The following is a 26,852-nucleotide window of genomic DNA, read 5'->3' as shown; positions in this document are numbered from 1 at the left end:
ATTCACTGCATGATTAATGAACGATAACGATGTCGTAATCGTTCAATTTCAGCGTGTAGTGGATATGCACCTTTAGCCTCTCTCCAATATTTCAACTCTGTAGTTTGAATCTTTTCAGCAGTAGACAACTCAAACTCTCCTTTCTGATATTAGTAAAGTGGAATCGGTATGAAACCGGCAGTTCTTGGCAGCGGAAGCCCGACAGCGCTGGAAATCCCGATCGTCGCTAAGGTAAGTATAAACTAACCTAACCTAACCCCCAACCCTAACCCTCCTTAGGGGTGCCTAACCCTAACCTCCCCCCCAAGTGCCGAACCCTAATCCGCCCTCTAAGTGCCTAACCCCCCCTTCCCCACTGCCTAAACCTAAGTCCCTCGAGGGTGTGCCTAACCCTAAGTCCCCCCTCGGGGGTGCCTAACCCTAACCCTCCCTGCCCCTAGCCTAACCCTCCCGGGGGGGTGCCTAACCCTAAGTCCCCCCCCAGGTGCCCTAAACCTAACCCCCCCCCCCCGTGGCTGTCCGCTCGCGGCGCCCGGCATCCCTTCGATCGGGATGCCTGGCGCCGGTCTCCCGGCGTCGGGGAAATGACAGGCGTCTAGATATAGACGCTGGTCATTTATCCCACGCTGGGATAAAGCAGTCAGGAAGCCGGCTGTCGGGATTCCGGCAGCCGGCTTCCCGTTTGTATACCAGTAAAGCTGTGCTCATTTGTATTTTCCTCCAGTTGTCTCTGCACAGGACAACTCCCATAACCCCTTTGCCTTCGGCTGTACTCCACTGTATCGCTTCTTACGTTACTCAGCCGATCACTCCGGACAATATATGTCCCTTATTACTTTGATGGCTACAACCGTCTCCTTAGTGAGTTGATACCCTAACTTTGTGTATAGGCTGTTCTAGCGATAATTATATATGGTATATATGGTTCTCACTCATCCATAATATGATGGTTGGTTACGTTTGGGATATTTAGTAATGGTGCAGGCACAGTTGACACTACTCAATATGGGTCAGTGCTACTGCTGCTACCCAATAACTTGTGTCCTCAAACGTTGCTCTCCACTGCATGGATTACTCCTTGTGCCAGCGCACCTCTGCTGGAGCTCCTTTTCGGAATTGTGCTGATGATGGGTATGGCTGAAAGGTGTGTTTACTGGCTAATAGCGCCATCTCCCTCCTCTCCTGTCAGCCAGACTCCACCCTCAGCTGCATCTGCCGCAGCGTCCCTGGTCACCTCAGCCCACACCAGCCGCTCTGCCGATGATACTCTCCTCCTGTCAGAGGTATTCCCCGCTGGGACGACCTCCTGGCCACTGTCCCCTCCAGCGCCAGTAAGGCAGAGTGAGTACAGCTGCCCCCTCAGTATCCACTGCTCCGGATTAACTCCCTCTCCGGCTCTGCCCCCCGGCGCCCAGGAGTGCATCGCCACTCATCAGCTGCACGGGAAACAGGAGGGCAGGCACTGAGGATAGGGATCTGCAGACTCGCTGTCAATTGCTGCTAACAGCTCTTATTAATCTCTCTCTGAACTTGGCCCTTCTTTCCCTGGCAGGAACCCAACCACTTCCAGCCATATCACTCCGCCCATTTTTCTCCAGTGCATCCAACACACTGTAGCACATCCTCACCACAGAGAAAAAAAAGTACAACGTACATCAATATGTGAATACATTAAATACATATACCATGAATTACAATACCCCATTATAACTACAACACTCATTTACATTTTACCTCATGAATTGTGACTACATACATATATATATTTTACCTAATAAATTGTACATTTATAAATATGACATAGATTTATAAGTACAGTACTTATTTTAACCCTTAACCAGGGTACACAAATAAATGTGTCCAGTTAGTTGCACTATATATCTTTAACTGTGTCTTTTATAGAGCCAGAGTAGATGAATGTGACAGCGATGTTCCCAGCTGCAGAGCATGTTGAATAGGGGGTTTTCATAGAGAATGGGATTTGCCATTGCACATACACAATTCCACTAGCTGAATTCTTTTCTTGAGTTTTCGTTTGGTCTGCCCCACCCAATAGTGACTTGTGTAAAGCTGGAGATCAAGAACCATAACGACCCTATTGTAGTCCAGTTATGTGAGATGTGACAGCTGACAGATTCATTCATTAACCCTTTTCAGCTTCTCAGCTGTACTGAGCTCCATAAATACACCTGTAAAGCTTTATATCTGAAAAGGAGTATACCATAACTAATTATGTACAGTGAAAAGTTATTTTAATTTTACATTTTATTTATTCAAAAATAAATTGAAAATACTGTATAACCCTCCACAACACGTCATCGTTAGAGCTTGTGAATCTTGTGTATAGATTTGTGCTAATAATAATAATAGGACACTGAATGGGTTGGGTACAATATCCCAGCGTTCAGAATCCCAACTGTCTCAATGCCGGCTCTGGAGTCCCGACAGTCAAAATCCTGACACATGTTGGATGAGTATTCTAACCCTAACCCTATCCATAACCAGTGGCGGGCTATGCCGGGGGGCAGGGTGCCATGTGCCCCCCGGGCCGCAGCGCCATGCGGGCCGCGGGCAGCCTGTGTTACTACAAGGGGGAGACTACTACTGGGGCCACCACAAGGGGGGAACTACTACTAATGGGGCAATACAAGGGGGGGACTACTGGGGGCATTACAAGAGGGATGGACTACTACTGGGGGCACTACAATTGGGAGATCACTACTGGGGGCACTACAGGGGGGCACTACAAGGGGGGACACTACTGGGGATTATAACTGGGGGCACTTCAAGGGGGGGGACTACAACTGGGGGGACTACTACTGGGGGCACTACAAGGGGGGGACTACTACTACAAGGGGGGACTACTACTACTATGGGCACTACAGGGGGAGGGGACAACTACTAGGGGCACTGCATAGGGGGGAGGGGACTACTACTAGGGGCACTACATAGGGGGAGGGGACTACCACTGGGGGCACTGCATCGAGGGACCACTGCTGGGGGCTTTATAAAAAGGGAAATACTGGGGGTACTGCATAGGGGGGAGATTACAACTGGGGCCACTATTTAAGGGGCACTGCATAAGGGTTACCACTATTGGGGGCACTGCATGGGGTGTGGACTGCAACTGGGGGCACTATATAAGGAGCACTGCATAGGGGGTACCACTACTGGGGGCACTATATAAGGGGCTTACTACTGGGGGCATAAGGGTCACTGCACAGGGGGGACCACTACTGGGGGGCACTGTATAAGGGGCACTGCATAGGGGGGATCACTACTGGGGGCACTACTGGAGGCCTGCATAAGGGGATCCTCTCCTGGGGCACAGGGGGGCACTGCATATGGGCACCACGACGGGGCTGTCCCTAATCTTTATTTTTACTTTACATTAATCCCATATGGCCAGCCTCCTCCCTGGAACACTTGAGGGGGGGGGCGCCGTAGCACACACGTTCTTCGGGCACCCTGGCTACACGCTACTCCTCTGCCAGGGCCGCCTGCATGCATTTGCCCCCCAGGCTAAAAGGTGCCAGCCAGCCCCTGTCCATAACCATAACCCACCCCTCTTGCAACCTAACCCTAACCATCGCCTTTGTCACCCTAACCCTCCCCCTAGTGCCTAACCCTAAACCTAACCCTAACACTTACCGGCAGAATTCTGACCGTCGGGATTCCAGAGCTGGTATTGTGATGACCGTCGCCTTTTAATCACAAAGAATGGTGAGAATTCCAAGACAGGGACCTCCACTAAAGTCCTGATACTGGGAAGAAGGCATTGGAAAACAAGTCTCTATTAGAACACATTTTAGATAAACATACTGTCATTATAAGACTAATAAAAATAAAAATCCAACAGTCTTGTACCTTTTTATTTGGTTCTTACAGTATATTAACTACTTAAATTATTAAACATTCTCAAACAAGTGTGTTCTTATAAATTCGGGCATTTCTATAAAATGTATTATTTGGGCCAATCAGTGGGTGTGTAAGTGATCATTGTATTTAGTGACAAGTACTCATTGTTTTTCACCATCCTTTAGTCTGCAAGTTAAATAATAAAATAATTAGGTAGTGGAATGTGTGGTTTTTTTTGCACCCTGTTAGTGAGACGGAAACCTCTGCCAGGACACTAGAGGCCGTTCTGAGTTAGTTTGTTTTTTAAAAAATGAAAGAAATAGTTTTCCTATGGACAGTAGTATTTGATCATTGAGAATTACATTAGAAGCACTTTAGTAAAGTATAATGAGGAGTGGGGGATGTGAAAGGGCTTGGTTTGTTAGCTTTACTACTTAGCAGTCCTTTCATCAGTAAAGGAAATTGGAGAACAGATAACACACTTGGCAAGGTTCAGACACCTGTAGTAGCATACAATGCACTGGAACATAATTCTCATAACACCTCTTAGACCCAACTAACACACAAGATTCCCTATCCTCAGAATAAGTGTCCCAGTCTTTAGCTTGCATTGTAAAGCAGCTTCTGTGTTTTCCTGAATGGATGGCACAATAGGGATAGAACAATAAAACCAATGAATGCAGTTGTTCGACTTCCCTCTGTGCTAAAGGGCCAAGCAATGCGTAATCATTTCAGGAATCTTTATCAGTAGGAGTTAAGGGAAGAGAGCTCCCACCTCTGCCTTGGGAGGTTAAGTTTGGCCTGGTTAAGAAGCAGCCAGGGCTGCTTATGTACTGCAAGGCTCTCAGGTGACAAGCCCTCAGGTACACTGTAACATGACTTCATAGGGGTGGAGCTATGATCTGTACAGGTGTCTGCCTCAGACAGGTTACTAGTATAGGTACAGCTGATCTATTGAAGGGAGCGCTGACTCATCCCAATGCTGGATTTCGGAGCCAGTTAAATAAAATTCTAGCAGTGGAGAGAATACTGTAATACTTTGGATGACTGACCATGGATACCAAAGACTTCAGTGGAAAAGATACTGGAGGGATCAAGAAGAAAAAACCCACTTTTCTCAAAAGCAGGTTGTATATGTTAGAGAGGAGGAAGACAGACACCATTGTAGAGCATGCAATAAGTGGGGACCATGGGAATACAGGCACCTTGCGCAGGAGCCAGTCTGACAGGACAGAGTATAACCAGAAGCTGAAAGGTAAGAGGGGAGAGCATGAAAGTACTGTAACACTCTGTGGCATCTGGGGCTAATGTGCATGAGTACTGTATAAATGCAATGTATAATTGTAAATGCAGAAATGTAATTTCATTGAATAAGTATAGACTTACTGAGTGTTATGGCAAGTGTAGCAGAATGTATTATTATTACATTTTATTTATAGGGCACCACAAGTGTTCAGCAGCACCGTACAGAGAGCATGTAAATTAATTGCACAAACCATTACTTGAGTCTGATAGACTCATTTACAAAGTAAATGATTGCACAATTATCTAACTGTATAAACACACACTTTGTACAGGACCTATTAGAAGTTCTCTTCTGTTGCCTTTGGGACATGCACAGTTCTAGTAAAGTAATTCGCTGTAACTAAATTGCTGCGGTACAGGAATGATGATCCTGCTGCAATGTATCATCCAGCATGTTCATTGCTGCAGAGATGATGGATCTGTTGGATGCTGCTGTGTGTGCACAGTAGGAGCAACAAATCTATTGTGTCTTGGAACATTGCTGTAGCCTTCCAGCATCTCCATGGCCACAAGCTGTTGTTTTACCCACTCTCTCACAATGCTATCTGCCTACCTTTATTTTGTTTGAATTAATTAATGCTTATAGCATTGTAATGCAATATCAGTGGCGTAACCCAATCTTATTAATTATAGAGGTCTTACAGTTATGTATAACACATATCTGACTGTGCCTGTTCATGCTAAACTACTTATCACAAGAATTCAATTTGTAGTTTATGACCTCTTTGCAATGATATACCCGCAACACTGCTTGTTGTATAAGAGAGCATTAAAATGCATTGTAATTCTTTATTATACCTGTTATACAGTTTAAAGTTTAACATTCACTTGTGTATATAACTATTCACCAAGTCAGTCTTCAGTCAACCAGGCTGTCATAGTACAGAGTTTTACATACCATTATGACTATGTTCTGCATTTTTACCACCTTACTAAAATTCTGCTTCATACATTTTGCAAAAAGATTATTCTATTGGCAGATGATTCATTTACTTAATTTAGATACACATTAGTTAAAAGGGCAAAAAAATAGGGAAGTCACAGAAAGTTGAATTGGGAAAGGCAAATACAAGCTTACACTGACGTCTGTAAAAAAGAAAAAATGCATAACTAGATGTCTATTATGTTTGTCTGTGTATTTAAAGCCCAAACCCATGTTTACTCTTATATATGGGTATCGGTTTGATACATTAAATTGGCGTGAGGTGCTAAGATCATTATGATATAGGCAGTTTGATATAACAATTATAACATCATTTCTGAAATTAGCCTTAGTGGCTGCAATGTGTTTTTTTTTATAAAGGTGACAATTAGGGGTATATTTACTAAAGTGTGGGTTTATAGAAGTGGAGGTGTTGCCCATAGCAACCAATCAAATTTTACTTATCATTTACCTAGCACCTTCTAGAAAATAATAACTAGAATCTGACTGGTTGCTATTATCAACAACTCTACTTCTATAAACCTGCACTTTAGTAATTATTCCTCTTAGTTCTTGGTGGGAATGTTTGTGAGTCTCATTTAAACAAAGTTTGAGAACCATTATTCTAGGCTGTGGGCAGTACATAACATAGTGCAATAAATCTGCTGCTCAGGGCGACGGCAACTCATGGTATGTGTCTTTGCATAACTCAAGTAAAAAGTAAACTTGCTTACTAACAGGCGGCAACACATGGGTAACTACTAACACTGAAAACGCTACTTTAAAAATTGTACAATGAAGAAAAAAAGTTTTTTGTATTAGTTATTTCCTATTTTAAAGATTAGATTTCTGTTATGATGTACAAGTATGCAACATTATTACTGTAAATTGGGCAGTAAGCAAGGGCTGAAAGCAAAAGATATTCTGTCTAAGCGACATATTTATCAATGATCAGGTTTTATACCTGACAATTGTAGTTTCTTATGACTGCTCTTCGTGGCAATAAGAAATTATTTGCCACCTGAATGTATCAAAAAACACATGCAGGGACAGGGGCTCTGAAGGAGCTCATCTCTGTGATGTTTTAGTAGTGAAGTGATCGCTCTAGAGGTCACTTCACCACTATAATGTGACTCCTGGTAAATTTTGCTAATTGTTGCCTATAGGTTACAGGGACTAATGACATCTTCAGATGGCCTTAGATCCCAGGGCCTGGTAAATCTGACAACTTTGCATCCCCAATAGAAATCGACAGAGCCGTAACTAGACTTTTTGGTGCCCTGTGCCAGATAAAGCATTGGCGCCCGCCCCCCCCCTCCATTTTTTTTAAATAGGGACATAAGATAGTGCACCTGAAAAATAGCCATGGCTTCAGGGGGAAGGGCCAGGGAGGGAAGAGATAGGGAAGGCCAGGAGATGCATACATTCACAAACATCACCATTAGATGTATGTATATATATATATATATATATATTAGGGGTGAGCGGGTTCGGATTTCTGAAATCCGAACCCCCCCGAGCCCCCCCGATCCGAGTCCGATCCGAGTCAGGCTCGACTTTTCCCGCCTGACTCGGATCTGAAATCGAGGCAAAACGTCATCATCCCGCCTTCCGAGTCTCGCGGGTTTTGGATCCTATATAAGGTACCCGCGTCGGCGCCATTTTCTCACTCGGCTGTGGACAGTGAAGAGGGAGGGTGGGAGTTAGTGCTGTGTAGTGTAGTGTAGTGTAGTGCTGCTGTTGTCCACTACTTCAAAGTCCATAGGGGCTGGCTGTGTTGTGCTGTGCTGCTGTTGTTAATAGGGGCTGTGTCCACTACTTCAAAGTCCATAGGGGCTGGCTGGACTGTGTTGTGCAGTCAGTTCTCCATAGGGGCTGTGTCCACTCCAAAGTCCTGTGCAGTGTCCCAGTCCTAAAGGGGTGCTGTAGTGTTGTCCAGGGGGTGCTCTGTCCATCAGGGGTGCTCCCCCCAAGTGCTAAAAAAATAATATATTTTCTGTGTTTGTGAATTGTGTGCGCAGTAGCCGCACGTGCATCAACAAAGTAGTGCCAAGCGTGCGCCTGTGTCATAAGTAAAGGGCCGGCTGGCTTGACCGTTAAAGGGTGCTGTAACCCCCGAAAGTACACTCCAGTCCAAACCAAAAAAAAATTATTTTCTGTGTTTGTGAATTGTGTGCGCAGTAGCCGCACGTGCATCAACAAAGTAGTGCCAAGCGTGCGCCTGTGTCATAAGTAAAGGGCCGGCTGGCTTGACCGTTAAGGGTGCTGTAACCCCCGAAAGTACACTCCAGTCCAAACCTAAAAAAAAATTATTTTCTGTGTTTGTGAATTGTGTGCGCAGTAGCCGCACGTGCATCAACAAAGTAGTGCCAAGCGTGCGCCTGTGTCATAAGTAAAGGGCCGGCTGGCTTGACCGTTAAAGGGTGCTGTAACCCCCGAAAGTACACTCCAGTCCAAACCAAAAAAAAATTATTTTCTGTGTTTGTGAATTGTGTGCGCAGTAGCCGCACGTGCATCAACAAAGTAGTGCCAAGCGTGCGCCTGTGTCATAAGTAAAGGGCTGGCTGGCTTGACCGTTAAAGGGTGCTGTAACCCCCGAAAGTACACTCCAGTCCAAACCAAAAAAAAATTATTTTCTGTGTTTGTGAATTGTGTGCGCAGTAGCCGCACGTGCATCAACAAAGTAGTGCCAAGCGTGCGCCTGTGTCATAAGTAAAGGGCCGGCTGGCTTGACCGTTAAGGGTGCTGTAACCCCCGAAAGTACACTCCAGTCCAAACCTAAAAAAAAATTATTTTCTGTGTTTGTGAATTGTGTGCGCAGTAGCCGCACGTGCATCAACAAAGTAGTGCCAAGCGTGCGCCTGTGTCATAAGTAAAGGGCCGGCTGGCTTGACCGTTAAGGGTGCTGTAACCCCCGAAAGTACACTCCAGTCCAAACCAAAAAAAAAATTATTTTCTGTGTTTGTGAATTGTGTGCGCAGTAGCCGCACGTGCATCAACAAAGTAGTGCCAAGCGTGCGCCTGTGTCATAAGTAAAGGGCCGGCTGGCTTGACCGTTAAGGGTGCTGTAACCCCCGAAAGTACACTCCAGTCCAAACCTAAAAAAAAATAATTTTCTGTGTTTGTGAATTGTGTGCGCAGTAGCCGCACGTGCATCAACAAAGTAGTGCCAAGCGTGCGCCTGTGTCATAAGTAAAGGGCCGGCTGGCTTGACCGTTAAGGGTGCTGTAACCCCCGAAAGTACACTCCAGTCCAAACCAAAAAAAAATTATTTTCTGTGTTTGTGAATTGTGTGCGCAGTAGCCGCACGTGCATCAACAAAGTAGTGCCAAGCGTGCGCCTGTGTCATAAGTAAAGGGCCGGCTGGCTTGACCGTTAAAGGGTGCTGTAACCCCCGAAAGTACACTCCAGTCCAAACCAAAAAAAAATTATTTTCTGTGTTTGTGAATTGTGTGCGCAGTAGCCGCACGTGCATCAACAAAGTAGTGCCAAGCGTGCGCCTGTGTCATAAGTAAAGGGCCGGCTGGCTTGACCGTTAAGGGTGCTGTAACCCCCGAAAGTACACTCCAGTCCAAACCTAAAAAAAAATTATTTTCTGTGTTTGTGAATTGTGTGCGCAGTAGCCGCACGTGCATCAACAAAGTAGTGCCAAGCGTGCGCCTGTGTCATAAGTAAAGGGCCGGCTGGCTTGACCGTTAAGGGTGCTGTAACCCCCGAAAGTACACTCCAGTCCAAACCTAAAAAAAAATTATTTTCTGTGTTTGTGAATTGTGTGCGCAGTAGCCGCACGTGCATCAACAAAGTAGTGCCAAGCGTGCGCCTGTGTCATAAGTAAAGGGCCGGCTGGCTTGACCGTTAAGGGTGCTGTAACCCCCGAAAGTACACTCCAGTCCAAACCTAAAAAAAAATTATTTTCTGTGTTTGTGAATTGTGTGCGCAGTAGCCGCACGTGCATCAACAAAGTAGTGCCAAGCGTGCGCCTGTGTCATAAGTAAAGGGCCGGCTGGCTTGACCGTTAAAGGGTGCTGTAACCCCCGAAAGTACACTCCAGTCCAAACCAAAAAAAAATTATTTTCTGTGTTTGTGAATTGTGTGCGCAGTAGCCGCACGTGCATCAACAAAGTAGTGCCAAGCGTGCGCCTGTGTCATAAGTAAAGGGCCGGCTGGCTTGACCGTTAAAGGGTGCTGTAACCCCCGAAAGTACACTCCAGTCCAAACCAAAAAAAAATTATTTTCTGTGTTTGTGAATTGTGTGCGCAGTAGCCGCACGTGCATCAACAAAGTAGTGCCAAGCGTGCGCCTGTGTCATAAGTAAAGGGCCGGCTGGCTTGACCGTTAAGGGTGCTGTAACCCCCAAAAGTACACTCCAGTCCAAACCTAAAAAAAAATTATTTTCTGTGTTTGTGAATTGTGTGCGCAGTAGCCGCACGTGCATCAACAAAGTAGTGCCAAGCGTGCGCCTGTGTCATAAGTAAAGGGCCGGCTGGCTTGACCGTTAAGGGTGCTGTAACCCCCGAAAGTACACTCCAGTCCAAACCTAAAAAAAAATTATTTTCTGTGTTTGTGAATTGTGTGCGCAGTAGCCGCACGTGCATCAACAAAGTAGTGCCAAGCGTGCGCCTGTGTCATAAGTAAAGGGCCGGCTGGCTTGACCGTTAAGGGTGCTGTAACCCCCGAAAGTACACTCCAGTCCAAACCTAAAAAAAAATTATTTTCTGTGTTTGTGAATTGTGTGCGCAGTAGCCGCACGTGCATCAACAAAGTAGTGCCAAGCGTGCGCCTGTGTCATAAGTAAAGGGCCGGCTGGCTTGACCGTTAAAGGGTGCTGTAACCCCCGAAAGTACACTCCAGTCCAAACCAAAAAAAAATTATTTTCTGTGTTTGTGAATTGTGTGCGCAGTAGCCGCACGTGCATCAACAAAGTAGTGCCAAGCGTGCGCCTGTGTCATAAGTAAAGGGCCGGCTGGCTTGACCGTTAAAGGGTGCTGTAACCCCCGAAAGTACACTCCAGTCCAAACCAAAAAAAAATTATTTTCTGTGTTTGTGAATTGTGTGCGCAGTAGCCGCACGTGCATCAACAAAGTAGTGCCAAGCGTGCGCCTGTGTCATAAGTAAAGGGCCGGCTGGCTTGACCGTTAAGGGTGCTGTAACCCCCGAAAGTACACTCCAGTCCAAACCTAAAAAAAAATTATTTTCTGTGTTTGTGAATTGTGTGCGCAGTAGCCGCACGTGCATCAACAAAGTAGTGCCAAGCGTGCGCCTGTGTCATAAGTAAAGGGCCGGCTGGCTTGACCGTTAAAGGGTGCTGTAACCCCCAAAGTACACTCCAGTCCAAACCAAAAAAAAAATTATTTTCTGGGTTTAGCCGCACGTATATATCAAATCGATATAACATAAATGGAGGACCAAACTTTCTCCGATAAAAATAAAATAGAGAAAGATCAAGAACCACTTCCTCCTAGTGCTGAAGCTGCTGCCACTAGTCATGACATAGACGATAACATGCCATCAACGTCGTCTGCCAAGGCCGATGCCCAATGTCATAGTAGAGGGCACATACAATCCCAAATGGCAAAGTTCAGGAAAATGACCTTGAAAAAGACATTTAAATCAGCTGAAGAGAAACGTAAACTTGCCAATATGCCATTTACGACACGGAGTGGCAAGGAACGGCTAAGGTCGATCCCTAGTATGTTCATGACTAGTGGTTCAGCTTCACATGACGATGGAAGCCCTCCTCCCACTAAAAAAATCAAAAGAGTTAAGCTGGCAAAAGCACAGCGAAGAACTGTGCTTTCTAAGAAGATATCACAAATCCCCAAGGAGAGTCCAAGTGTGGTGGTGGTTGCGATGCCTGACCTTCCCAGCACTGGACGGGAAGAGGTGGCTCTTTCCACCATTTGCACGCCCCCTGCAAGTGCTGAAAGGAGCACCCACAGTCCACTTGCTGATATGCAAATTGAAGATGTCACTGTTGAAGTACAACAGGATGAGGATACTGGTGTAGCTGGCGCTGAGGAGGAAGTTGGCGAGGAGGATTCTGATGGTGATGTGGTTTGTTTAAATCAGGCTCCGGGGGAGACAGTTGTTGTCCGTGGGATGAAAAAGCCCATCACGGTCATGCCTGGGCAGAAGACCAAACATTCCACCTCTTTGGTCTGGCAATATTTCTATCCAAATCCGGACAACAACTGTCTTGCCATATGTACCATATGTAAAGGTGAAATAAGTAGGGGTAGGGACGTCAACCACCTAGGAACATCCTCCCTTATACGGCACCTGCAGCGCGTTCATAAAAAGTTACTGTCAAGTTCAGAAACTTTGGCTAAGACCGTAAGCAGTCCAGGGACACCTAAATCCCGTTGTCCTGTTGTATCCAAGCGCCTGCAAACCACACCGTCAACTCCCTCCTCGTCAATTTCCTCCTTAGTCAGGATCGGAAGTAGTCCTGCAGGCCATGTCACTGGCATGACTGACTCTCCTATCGGGGATCCCTCCGGAGGATCCTGCATTGCTACGCCTCCTGCTGCCGCTGCTGCTGTTACTGCTGCTGGGAGTCGTTCATCATCCCAGAGAGGAAGTAGGAACACCACTACTTTTACTAAACAATTGACCCTCCAACAGTCCTTAGCGAGGAGGATGAAGTACGACAGCAGTCATCCTGAAGCAAAACGTATAACTGAGGCCTTGACTGCTATGTTGGTGTTAGACGTGCGTCCGGTATCCGCCATTAGTGCAGTGGGATTTAGACAATTGATGGAGGTAGTGTGTCCCCGGTTCCAAATCCCGTCTAGATTCCACTTCACTAGGCAGGCGATACCGAGACTGTACAGAAACGTCAGAAAAAGTGTCCTCAGTGTCCTGAAAAATGCCGTTGTACACAATGTCCACTTAACCACGGACATGTGGACAAGTGGAACAGGGCAGACTAAGGACTATATGACTGTGACAGCCCACTGGGTAGATGTATCACCTTACGCAGCAACAGCAGCAGCGTCACCAGTAGCAGCATCTCAGAAACGCCAGCTCGTTACAAGGCAGGCTACGCTGTGTATCACCGGTTTCAGTAAGAGGCACACCGCCGACAACCTCTTAGAGAAACTGAGGGAAATCATCGCCCAGTGGCTTACCCCACTTAGACTCTCCTGGGGATTTGTGATATCTGACAACGCCACCAATATTGTGCGGGCATTACATCTGGGCAAATTCCAGCACGTCCCATGTTTTGCTCACACAATAAACTTGGTGGTGCAGAATTTTCTGAAAAGCGACAGGGGCGTGCAGGAGACGCTTTGGGTGGCCCGAAAAATTTCTGGCCACTTTCGCCATTCAGCGACTGCGTGCCGAAGACTGGAGCGCCAGCAAACACTCTTGAACCTGCCCCGCCATCACCTGAAGCAAGAGGTTGTGACGCGGTGGAACTCAACCCTCTATATGCTTCAGAGGATGGAGGAGCAGCAAAAGGCCATACAAGCCTATACATCCACCTATGACATAGGCAAAGGAGGGGGTATGCACCTGACTCAAGCGCAGTGGAGAATGATTTCCGTGTTGTGCAAGGTTCTTCAGCCCTTCGAACTTGCCACACGTGAAGTCAGTTCAGACACTGCCAGCTTGAGTCAGGTCATTCCCCTCATCAGGCTTTTGCAGAAGCAGCTGGAGAAAGTGAAGGAGGAGCTAAGACGGAGCGATTCCGCTCGGCATGTGGGACTTGTGGATGAAGCCCTTCATTCGCTTTGCCAGGATTCCAGGGTGGTCAATCTGTTGAAATCAGACCACTACATTTTGGCCACCGTGCTCGATCCTAGGTTTAAAGCCTATGTGGTGTCTCTCTTTCCGGCCGACACAAGCCTGCAGAGGTGCAAAGACCTGCTGGTGAACACACTGTCAGCTGAAGCGGAACGTGACACGTCAACGGCTCCTTCTTCATTTTCTCCCGCAACTGGGGCTTCCAGGAAAAAACTTAGGTATCCTAAGCAACCCGCTGGCGGTGATGCAGGGCAGGCAGGACCAAGTTTGGACATCTGGTCCGGACTGAAGGACCTGGCAACAATTTCTGACATGTCTACTGTCACTGCATATGATACTGTCACCATTGACAGAATGGTGGAGGATTACATCGGTGACAGCATCCAAGTAGGCATGTCAGACAGTCCATACCTGTACTGGCAGGAAAAAGAGGCAATTTGGAGGCCCCTGTACAAACTGGCTCTATTTTACCTGAGTTGCCCCCCCTCCAGTGTGTACTCCGAAAGAGTGTTTAGTGCAGCCGGGAACCTTGTCAGCGAAAGGCGTAGGAGGTTGCTTCCACAGAATGTGGAGAAGATGATGTTCATCAAAATGAATTATCAGCTCTTCCAGGGAGACCAGCCTCCAGAACGTACAGAGGGACCTGTGGTGGTGGATTCAAGTGGGGACGAGTTAATACTTTGTGAGGATGAGGATGTACACACTGAAGAGGGTGAGGAATCGGTGGATGAGGAGGATGAGGATGACATCTTGCCTCCGTAGAGCCAGTTTGTGCAGGGACACATTAATTGCCAGCTTGTTTTGTGGGGGCCCAAACGAACCAATCATTTCAGCCACAGTTGTGTGGCAGACCCTGGCGCTGAAATGATTGATTTGTTAAAGTGTGCATGTCCTGTTTATACAACATAAGGGTGGGTGGGAGGGCCCAAGGACAATTCCATCTTGCACCTCTTTTTTTCTTTGCATTATGTACAGTTTGGGGCCTAGTTTTTCTAACTGCCATCCTGTCTGCCACTGCAGTGTCACTCCTAGATGGGTCACGTGTTTGTGCCGCCCACTCGTGTCGCTTAGCATAGTCATCCAGCTACCTCGGTGCAACCTTTTGGACATAAAAACACTATTGTGAGGTGTGAGGTGTTCAGAATAGACTGGAAATGAGTGGAAATTAAGGTTATTGAGGTTAATAATAGCATAGGAGCAGAAAAACCTACAAATTCTGTGATTTTAGCTGTTTTTATGCTTTTTTTCAAAAAAATACAGATCCAAAACACAAAACCCAGAACCCAAAACACGGAAGGGTGGTTTTGGCAAAACCAATCCAGATCCAAAACACGAAGAAAGATCCAGATCCAAAACCAAAACACAAAACACGAAAAGTGGCCGGTGCACACCCCTAATATATATATATATATATATATATTGTGACACAGCGGTCCCTGTCCTGGGTAGATGGACTCCCTCTTTACACACACAGCAGCCGGAGAAACAACACAATTCTGGGGTTCTCGTGCAAGCTGGTCGGAGCCAGTCTCTGTTGTACTGGACATATAAATAAGACAAAACACAAACAAAAATCCTAGACCGTCTGGGCTCTAACTATACAGTAGGTTCCCTCACTATCAGGAGACTAAATAAGTTCACGTCCAAAGTACTTACAGGTGGTATCACACAGTAGCCCTGATTCTGGGCCCCTCGCAAAAAGCGAACGCTCACTCTGAATCAGGGCAGCCGCTTTCTATTTTTTTTTAAACCGGCCTCCTGGCCGCTCGCTAAGCTGTGGGTGACCACCCACAGCTTTTGCGAGCAGCCAGGTGATGGTCACGATGGTCGCAACCATTGGGCTTGTGACGAGACCCTTGTGGTAGGGTCTCGTCTACCGCAAGCCCCAGTGAGCTTCCGGCAAATGACACGATTTTGCATTCAGCGCATGCGCAGATCCAATTGTACCCATTTTGTGTATGTCCATCCTATTCTCAGACAGGTAGAACTTGGGAAGATCTGTCTTTCCATGAATTTGGTTGTTTCAGGGCAGGAATTGGGTGGTGATTATGCTACCACATGGAACTTATGCTAGTGTCGTGGGCATGTATGTAAAGCTCCATGGGAGTCGTGCATACAGGGAAGGGATGCCTGTCTCTGACGGATCTCTTGCACTTAGAATGGGGCTGGTGTAAGTGCAGATCCTAATGATAATGGCTGCGTCTGCAGATGCTAGCACAGTGGGTGGGATAAGCTTGCACTTTTAGACACAGGGATTTGCTACTTAGTTCGGCCCATTGTCGCATTAGCATAGCAAAGTAAGTACAATTTTTTCTGGATTGGTACCACATTACTTTTCTGAAATTTAGCTTTTCTAGCTCTAAATAATACTATACAATTTACTAATGATGCACATGGCAGATAAGATTAAAAACAGGAAGAGATGTAGCTATAGATAGGTGCCTATAGATTGGTGCCTAGAATAGGCGGAGGCTAAGATGTGTCTGTTTCATTTAGCAGCAAAATACAAATTACAGTTGTAATCAGAAAAATAAACTGAAGTGAGTTTGATTCATTACATCAGTGATTCATAAGCTGTGAGACGTGAAAGTTTATTTTACAGAAACAAAGCTCAATTTGTGCTTTTTAATTGCAATCATCATTCTTTTTCATACTTACATATCCCTGTACAGTATTCCATTTGGGATCTTCTAGCAGACTATTAGCACTGATGAATATGAAAATATGAGTCAGTCATGCCTTGTTTACAACAGGTTATTTGCATGCTGTCATGCTGGTTGTATGAACACGAAAGTGTACTTCTGCTTTCTGAAGAGAGACTTGTATATAACACACAGACATCTACAAATGACTTAGGGGTCTATTTACTAAGCAGTGTTAGGAGACAGAGTGAAAAGTGATAAGTCTGTGATAAGGTGCCAGCCAATCAGCTCCCAACTGTCATTTTTTAAACACAGCCAGTGAGATGACAGTTGGGAGCTGATTGGTTGGCACCTTATCACTTTCGTATCACTTTTCACTCTGTCTCCTAACACTGCTTAGTAAATAGACCCCTTAATCTATAAGGCTTCTATAATAATAAGGTCTGTATAGTACAGATGTGCTGTAACTTATAGCAGCCTGTTAGATAGTTATACTTATGTTTATCCAGTACAAGTTAGATTGATGAAACAATTGTCTGAATGGCTTTCAAGGGTTACAGCATATGTAATGTTTGCTTTATGTCATGAAATATTTTACGTACTATTGAGTGCTGCTGTATTTGCTTAGAACTATCATATGTACATAAAATATAAGTGTAGCATAGTCATGGTAATAAAGTCACTGCTGTGCTGCACAATTTACATTACTTGGTTGAATAATGTGGTTACCGGTTGTCTTATCATGAAATCGCTTATTGAGAGGAAGTTGCGTGCATAGAATGTGAACTTTATGAGGTTTTTAAGCTCTTTAAAGGAAATATAGCTTTAAAACGCCTAGAAATCATGTACAACAGAGCCAATAAACAACATGAACATGCGATCATTCACGTGATACTGAGTTGGCACCTAGACGTTAACATTTTTGCTTAAAAAAAAAAAACAATCTAAAATAACGTATTTATGCCCATATGCTGAGGATCAGCAAATCAGCGGACTATTCTGGTACACAGAGCCATAACTAGACTTTTTGGTGCCCTGTGTCAGAGACAGCACTGGTGCCCCCCCCCCCCCCCATTTTTTTAAATAGGGTCATAAGATAGTGCACCTGAAAAAGGGGCATGGCCTCAGGGGAATGGTCAGGGAAGAGATAGGGGAGACCAGGAGATGCTGGAATAAAAGAAGAGGAAGCTACAAGTGAGAATGATAATAAACAGGAAAATTGACAGGTCCAAACAGCGCCCCCTGCCGTGTGGTGCCCTGTGCCATGGCACTGGTCGCACTACCCTAGTTACGGCCATGCTGGTACATATAGCATAAGTTGATGAATGTAGGGTGAAGCATATGCTTATTTCTGAATTAACACTGCTTGCCATTAGAAAGCACCCACACACCATGTTCTATATGCATACAGTAATGTTATTTATGGTGTTATTTCTATTGTACTGACACTTCCCCTTTAGAAACTGTTTGTGTTTATTTCTAACATGAGTATTACCTTGGTATGCATGCATTGATTGTTAGTCTATGTATTGCCCATTGACAGTGTTATGAGTCTGCCCCATTATAACCATTAAACACATTTTTACCTTTACCTGCTATGAACACCCTATTAGGTAGATGTACAGTATAATGCATTTTCACTGCACTTCCAATATCTAACATTAATTACACTGATTAAATACTATTAATGCATTCTTGTCATTTGAATTCATCAATACACTGTAAGGACAAGGAAAGAAAAAGATTTAAACATAACAAAATATTTATATGTAAAATACCTTTTTTTTTTAGCTCCATTTTCTTTAAATGGACATATTGGATTAGGTGACAAAGGCAATCACGCATGACCTCAGCTTGTGATAAATGCCATCCATCCTTTCAATATTACAAAGTTTGCACCTCAGCTTCAATTCTTAGGCGCACTTTGCTCAATGAAAGCTTCAAACTCACTAAAGGAGCGCATATAATACAGTGACTGACGTAGCAATGGATGTATTTTTACGTCAAAATGCATTCCAAAAAAAAGTCAATCAATGAGAATGTGCAATGTCCATGATTGTGGCTTCTTGATGGTTTTTCCACTCACACCCCCCACCCTTCTACTGCATCACATAGCACCAACTGAGATGCTACCACAAAGCCCAGAGAAAATGTTGTGCCCAGCAGGGGAGTAGCGAGGGTGGTTCCAGTGGAGCATGAGCTCCGGGCGCCAAAATGGACAGAGGGCGCCATTCGGGTTTCCGGAATTCATGGGGCGCTGCACAGTATGACGGCCGCCTGTTAGTTTTATCTCGGTTTGTTTTTTTCTATATCCTAAATAAGTTACAGATCTGAGATCCGTTTCTACATTTCATGCGCCCTCAAGCTGCCCAGATTGTCTCCCCTCCAGCCTTCCCTCCTCTGTGATCATCTTCTGTCACTTCCCCATTCCTGTCACATTCATTACATTCACTTCTCAGCTCTTTAATTCCCTCCCCTATCTACCCTGTGATCGACTCTTTGCCCCTCCCCTCTCCTTTCTTATTGGCTTCTGTCACCACCCCTCTCTGATCAACTATTTGTCCCTCACCTCTCCTTTCTTATTGGCTTCTATCATCACCCCCTCTCTCTTTGCTATTTAAAGCAATGAGGTGTTCCTAGGTATGACCACAAAGTGTTATTTGAAAGGTATTTTAAAAACTACTGTATTAGGAGACCTGAAATAATAATAATGATGGCAGACAGAACATGATTAGTAGTACTCACATTAATATAGGTGCAATGTATATTTGCAATGTAGGAGCATAGCTGAGAATGGAGCTTCCCATAGGTGTTCCCACTCAAGTAAAAGCTCCTTGGGGCAGTAATAAGTTGTGCACCCTGCGGAATCTCACTCTAGCACATGTACTCTGTCAATTTAAGTTAAATGATCAGAATATATAATACAATCTGCTCTATTGACTAATAACAATGATTCAAATGAGATAAAAGTCAAATCCTATGTGCTATACATAATAAAACAGTGCCAAAGGAGCTGCCCCTTAATGTCAGATAGTGCATCACCAAAGCATTCTATTCCCCCAATGGGACCTCAATGCCCAGCATGATACTGCCACTGCTTGCTGTTTTTCTCTTCATTTCAGTATTCCCCCGCAGGCTGGCCTTACCCTAGTGGCACAGGGAGGGGGGCGCTATGACATGCACTTTCTCCAGGCACCATAGTTCCACGCTACTCCTCTGGTGCCTAGAGGCTACATATTATATTGTCTATTAATGGGGACTATTTTATTTGTTCCTGTGGATGATATTAATCATTATTATTATGAATAATAATAATAACAAAAATGCCAAGAACTAAAAATATTAATAAAAACATAAATTAGATGTATTCAGGATAATAAGAAATAACCTGCAATACGTTGCATGTTGACATTGTGGCCCTGATTTAGAGGTGGACACAAACTTGATGTTTGCACAGTTGAACGATTATTGCTACTGCGCATATGTTCTACTGGTGCATGCGGGAGCACTGGTATTAGGAACTGCGAGGCAAAACCATGGGCGTTCTTGGGTGGTGACTGGGAGGTAGCCTGAAGTGAATGCAAAAAAAAGCTGTCTTTGGGGCCTGTTATGGGACTGTTAAGGGCATGTCAGTGAATGTAGCGGTTGTCAGTGAATGCAACTGCGTTCTCAGATGTAGAGCCATAGCCACAGAGGCCATTTCAGAAGGAGACACTGTGCCTGCCAAAGGCTGGTGCAAGAGTTGATAGTGGAGTGTTGAGAACCACTGGCGGAGGTGCACCATCCATGATCATTGAAAGTGATGCGCGCTAGTACACAACAGAAAGGATGAAACTAGCATTTGCACATTATCACCGATGCAAAAAGTTGCAATCGCGACTGCAGAAGCGCCCACCTCTGGCATTATATCTTTTCACAATGTTATTTTATTTTTTTTGGTATTCTTAAAGTCATAATTACAATTTGTATTTACATGAGTTCTTTTGTGGTAGCAGTACGCAACAGTATAGTATTTCACAAATTAATTTCTCTTACCTTAGTTGTGTGTACCAAGGGAGTATATTTGCATTATGCTGTATGAGACTCATACTCAGAATGCATTGTAAACAGTGTTCAGTGTTGGTGGGAATGTCTAGCTATATATATAATATATATATATATATATATTATATATATATATATTTTATGCCCTTATTTGATATGAGGAGGGGAGCTCCATGTAGTCAGGTCAGGCTGGACTTAATAACGAGAATCATGTCATCACACTTTGAGATCATTCCCACTGTTTCTGTCAGTCAAATCACATTTTGCAAAAATAAAATGAGCTTTTTGTGGAGTGCGATTATCGAGATCAGATAAAGGGGGGTAACAGTTGCAAACACAATTATACTTTGCACTCACTCAGAGCTAGTATAGTAGAGATCTGCCCTCATCTTGTACTTTTAATGTTATACATTTTACACCTTCCAGCTGCACATCAGCAGAATAGTACATTTCTAGGCATACGTTACCCAAAATAAGAATAAAAGTTTCAAACACAAAAAAAGTGTCACATGTAATAATGACAGTCCTGATGTCCCCATACTCCCATAATTAATAAGTAATTAAGGAAATAACTTACTAAAGTCTGAAATTAGGCTAAACTGAGCAGTATTTTAGTAAAACTAAAAAGTGTATTGCAATGAAAGGGAAGTAGCATGCACCAGCTGCGCCCTGCATTTGGTCAAAGTGATGTGCGGTGATCACTGGCAAATGCAAGGTCTGTAGGGGAGGGTTCTGTATATGTGCTACGTGATATATATCTATATATAGCACACACATGTGTGTAAATATATATATATATATATATTATATATATATATATATATATTAGGGATGTGCGCCGGACCATTTTTGCCGGATTTGGATTTGGTTCTAATTCGTCGTCCGGCTTTGGATTTGGATTTGCCAAACTGCGGTGACTGGCTTTGGATTTGGATTTGGATTTGGATTTTTTTACAAAAATTTACAAAAAAAGCTAAAATCACATAAATTGGTCTTTTTTTTTCTTCCTAGAGTATTATTAACCTCAATAACATTAATTTCCAGTCAATTTAGACCATATCACAGCTTATAATATTGTTTTCAACATTATTGGCCAAAGGTTGCAGTGAGCTGACTGGTTACTAAGCGACAAAGCAGCGGCACAACGACACAGACACCACAGTATAAAGCACATCTATGACACATTGCCACACAGCAGTGGCAGAAATGAAAAGTAGTGCACCCACCCAGTGGGGTACGGCCAGCAGAGTCACAGTACTTGTTTACAAAGTGGGCTACGGCCCTAGGAGTCACAGTGCACAATCTTATTCGCATTACACCGCATATAGGGCCTGATTCACATTACACCATAAAGTAGTGTCTCTTATTTATGTTACGACACACAGTAGTGCCCCTTTTACACAATGCCCACAGTAGTGACCCTTTTACACAATGCCCACAGTAGCGGTGTCCCTTACACAATGTCCCCCAGCAGTGGTGCCCCCTATGCAGTCCCCTTAGTAGTAGGGTCCACTATGCAGTGCCCCCAGTAGAATGCCCCCCAGTAGTATGCCCCCCATTAGCAGGCCCCCCCAGTAGTATGCCCCCCATTAGCATGCCACCCAGTAGTATGCCCCCCATTAGCAGGCCCCCCCAGTAGTATGCCCCCATTAGCATGCCACCCAGTAGTATGCCCCCCCAGTAGTATGGCCCCCCCAGTAGTAGGCTGCCCCAGTAGCAGGCCCCCCCAGTAGTAGGCTGCCCCAGTAGTAGCCCCCCTGTAGTATGGGCCCCCCCTGTAGTATGGCCCCCCCTGTAGTAGGCTGCCCCAGTAGCAGGCCCCCCCCAGTAGTAGTAAGCCCCCCCAGTAGTATGGCCCCCCCCAGTAGCAGGCCCCTCAGTAGTATGGCCCCCCCAGTAGCAGACCCCCCCCAGTAGTATAGCCCCCCCAGTAGCAGGCCCCTCTGTAGTATGGCCCCCCCAGTAGTATAGCCCCCCCCAGTAGCAGACCCCCCCCAGTAGTGCAGACCCCCCCCCAGTAGTGCAGACCCCCCGCACCCCCAGTAGCGCCCCCGGCCCTTGCACAAATAAAAAAATTAAAAATAAAAACTTACCTGTATCCCCGGTCCCGCGCCGTCCGCTCTGTCACACACTGAGGAGGGACCCAGAAGACGGAGCTCATGTGTGAGCTCCAGCCGGCTCCCTCCGTGCAGCAGCCAATGAGAGTCTGTGTGACTCTCATTGGCTGCTGTAACAAACACACAGCTGCCGCTGGCGGCTGTGTGTCTGTGTCTGTGTAGGGCAGAGCGCTATCACTGCGCTCTGCCCTACACGCGAGGAGACCTGATGTCGGATTCTCTAGTGAGAATCAGGCGGTGAACACCCGAACAGGGTTCGGGTGGACTCGGATCCCCAATGTTCGGAGCGGTTCGGATTCCACAGAATCCGAACCGCTCATCTCTAATATATATATATATATATATATATATATATGGAATGCGGTCAATATACCGTCCGCGGGGATTCCAGCGCTAACAATGGCGGCACCGGAATCCTGTCACTTGGCAGAATCACGGTGCCGGCATCTCAACCGCTGGAATCCCAAAGGTAAGTAGCGATGTTGGATGGAGGATTAGCATTAGGGTTTAGGCACTAGGGGGAGATTTAAGATTAGGCACTAAAGGGGAAGGGTTAGGGTGTGGGAAGGGGGAGGTTAGATTTAGGCAATAGGGGGAGAGGTTAGAGTCAGACACCGGGGAGGGAGGGTTAGGGTAGGGAGAGGGGAAGGTTTAGGATACTGACCAATGTGTCGATATTCTAACCTTGTCAGAATACCTGGGACTGAGGAGAGGAGAGACTGGCCATCATACAATGTGACGAGCTGCTGCATCTGGGTATGTGCAGCAGCTCCGCCCTGGCCATATACTTGTACACAGAAAGCTCTGCTGACTGCAGGCTGTGGCTAGTGTGAGAAAAAATCACTGCTGTCACCATCTCAAAAAATATGCTGGTCCTCCAGGGTGTACTCGTAAGACAATCCCCCACCCCCCACATGTGCACTACTAGTGATGGTAAAAGAGCTGCCCTGCATTCCTAATACATCTAAACAATTGTATTCTCTGATTCACCTACACTGCTCTGTTTCACATAGACCATTGCCTAATCTATATTTGTGATCTGCATTCTAATCTGGATCTGTCATCCACAATCTAATCTAGATTTGTCATCCACAGTCGAATCTGGATGTCTAATAAGCAGTCTACTTGGATGGCCTTTGAAATGAATATCATGTTACTACATGATTTTAATATTTTTATTTTTCAGCTCAAACAGAATATAAAATTATACGTGCAGGTTCTGTATTATACTCTGTAGCAACACAAACACAATGAGGTTTCCCTTTAATTCTAGACCTTTATTTTGGAAGAAATAGAGCACTGTTGACATGTCAAGATGACACACATATTTTGTATGTTTTTGTTTTGCCTCTAAACACATACTGGTTGTTCTCACTAAAACAATTAATGTATTTAATTTAGAATCAAAGAAATATACACTATGTAGACAAAAGTGATTGGACTCTGACAGCTAATAGATTTTATTGACGTCAGTACTTTGTAGGTCCACCACGTGCAGTGATTACTGCAGACACTTGTTTCAGGAGAACTGTAAGTGCATGGGCCTCCTTACGAAGTGCTCTTGTTGAAACCGCCACATTAGTGGCCATTTGGAAATCGTGTGCAATGGTTTGCAGTTTCTTTGCTTTAGGGGTCTCTAATCACTTTGTCTAGTAGTATGTTTCCATTGAGTTCATACAATGTTCTTTTCTAGTGAAATGCTCTGGCTATTTATTATACAACAGGCTGAAGTATTTAAAATGTATTATTTAGGAGTTTGAAAATAAAGTACAGTTGTTATGATCATACCTTATATACTACAGAGCCAATTCACTTTCTATCATTTATTTAATAGGATCTTTGGCCCTCATTCAGAGCCGTACGCTCTGAGCAGAGCGCACGCTCTGAATGAGGGCCGGGCTCCATTTTCATGGAGCGTCCTCCTGGACGCTCGTATAGCTGTGGGTCACCACCCACAGGCTATACGAGCGTGCTTTGTGATGGCCGCGATGGTCGAGGACCATTGCGACCATCGAAATTGCGAGCCGGAGCCTGCGGTTGAGGTTTTCAACCGCAAGCTCCGGAGTGATTTTGGCTCTATCAGAGCCAAAATCACTCCCACTGACATCACTAGTGATGTCAGTGGGCCGGCTTCTGACGGACGGCGTTCCCGTGGGAACGCCCCCGTCAGGGAGGCACGCCCCCGGCACGCCCACCAAAGGGGGCATGCTGTCAATCAACATTGACAGCATGCCCCCTTTGATCGGACACAACGAGCGAAGGACTTTCCTTCGCTCGTCGCGTCTGGCGCATGCGCACGACGGAGCTCCCTCCGTCGTGCGCATGCTCAGTCCATAACATCGACCCACTTGCGAGCGGACAGCCGCTCGCAAGTGGGTCTGAATCAGGCCCTTTGTGTACAATTGTAAAGTAATGGTTGCATATACTGTAGGTATGCCATTAATACAGAAACAATATTGTTAAAACATATTCTTACGTCATGAAAATCCTGTACTTTATTTGGTAGTGCTGTTTTTTTATTTGATTAATTTTTATCTTTCCAAGACTTTATTTAAAATGTATTTAAAATGACCTTTTCGGCCACAAAATATACATTTGTTCAGCCAGTTTTATTTTTTTTTACCAAATTGGCAAAATCATTATGTAGTGTATCCATCTGTGCCAAACAAATACAAGTTTTCACCAAGTAATATAAGGACATCAGCTGTCCCAGGACTGGTTGAGCAGCTGTATGTGCTTTCCACAGTGATACAATCAGGTATTTTTGCCGAATGCCTGAGCAGGATTTCTGCATCTTAGTTCTCTGACAGACCAAATTGTACCATATACTGACATTACTGTACATTTTCTGCATTGCAACCATTCTGCCATTCAATATAACCTTCACTTGTTAATATGTTTATAATGATAGTAATGTAGCCTTTTTATACACAGACAACTGTATACAGAATGCCATAGATATGATAGCAACATTGAAACCTTTCAGTACATAAAGAAGACAACAAACTTTCCATATTCAGTTTCTTCCAGGAACTTTAAATATACTTGTATGCTATGCATGCATAAGGATATCCTGAAAACATGACCTGTTGGGTGTACTTGAGGATTAGGGTTGGAAACCCCTGTGGAACTATATTTTTGCTTTTTTTTCCCAACAGCATTTAGAAGAAATGTACAGAAAGCTTATGTAAGCAGTGACTATTTGTTTAAACATGTATTAACAGTAACTAACATTAACACAGCTAATTTTTTATGACTTTTCCATACGAGTCATACATTTTGGATTAGAATGAATTGGAAGTGTAATTTAATCTTAATTTATAATTAATTCCACATTTTTATATTAAGTGACTAATAATAAATCTGCACAGCCAGGTTTAGACTGCCCACATTGTAACTGAGTGTTTGGGGCCTGGATCTGTAATATTGCCCATAGGCACAATACAGTTCTTTATATTGCTTGTTAAATTATATATGGTAATTTCCTACATATTGTTTTCTTTTTACAAATTTTCATGTCAATTCTACAACGAGTTTCTTAAAAAGTCTGTTCAAAATATTTTGGGTTCATTTACGTTGCTAAAAAATGCAGCTATACAGAATATTTTCTGATGTGGTTGACAATATTTTACTGTAGCATGTACTCTGCGTGTTCATTATGCTTTCTCTATATGGGATACGTTCAGTATCCCGAAACAGGGGATGCTGGCAGTTATAATCTTGGCGCCGGAGGCCTAACACAGGGTGCCGGCATCCCGACCGCTGGCATCCCGAAGGTAAGTAGTGGGGTTGGTGGGAGGGTTAGTGTTAGGGGATAGGGCAGTGGTTCTCAAACTTGTTTGAATCACGGAGTATCAACATTGTTTTCACGGCACCCCTAAGGCAAAAGTTAGTTGTTGAGAAATTCAGAAAACAATGTAGTAAAGTAAATTGTGCTTACCTGTCATCCTTAGGTTCAGTTATGTGGTGGTGGACAGGGTTGCACTTCAGTTTATTCACATATTTACATTACATTGACCATAAATAATTTTATTTGGTTTTGGAACACCAACCTGAGGCACCCCAGGGTGCCACGGCGCACAGTTTGGGAACCACTGGGTTAGGGTAAGGCACTAGGGGGAGTGTTAGGGTTAGGCACTAAGGGGGGAGGGTGCAGGAAGGGGGAGGTTAGGTTTAGTCACTAGGGGAGAGGTTAGGTTCATGCACTGGGATGGG

General features: G+C 44.8%; 1 protein-coding gene across 1 annotated transcript in view; it reads left to right on the top strand.

The window, feature by feature from the left end:
• The first annotated feature begins 4,911 nt into the window (after positions 1-4,911).
• The window catches only part of ARHGEF38 (Rho guanine nucleotide exchange factor 38), a 115,637-nt gene continuing 93,696 nt past the window's right edge, over positions 4,912-26,852 (top strand). Inside the window, exon 1 of the mRNA XM_088479478.1 lies at positions 4,912-5,113. Within this exon, the coding sequence (XP_088335604.1) occupies positions 4,912-5,113 (202 nt within the window). The remainder of the gene's footprint in view (positions 5,114-26,852) is intronic.

This window comes from Taudactylus pleione, unplaced genomic scaffold (genome assembly GCF_031769625.1).
Source record: "Taudactylus pleione unplaced genomic scaffold, aTauple2 ptg000236l, whole genome shotgun sequence".
NCBI classification, from domain to species: domain Eukaryota; kingdom Metazoa; phylum Chordata; class Amphibia; order Anura; family Myobatrachidae; genus Taudactylus; species Taudactylus pleione.
Note: the sequence above shows the minus strand (reverse complement) of the source record. Positions and strands in the feature narration are given on the sequence as shown.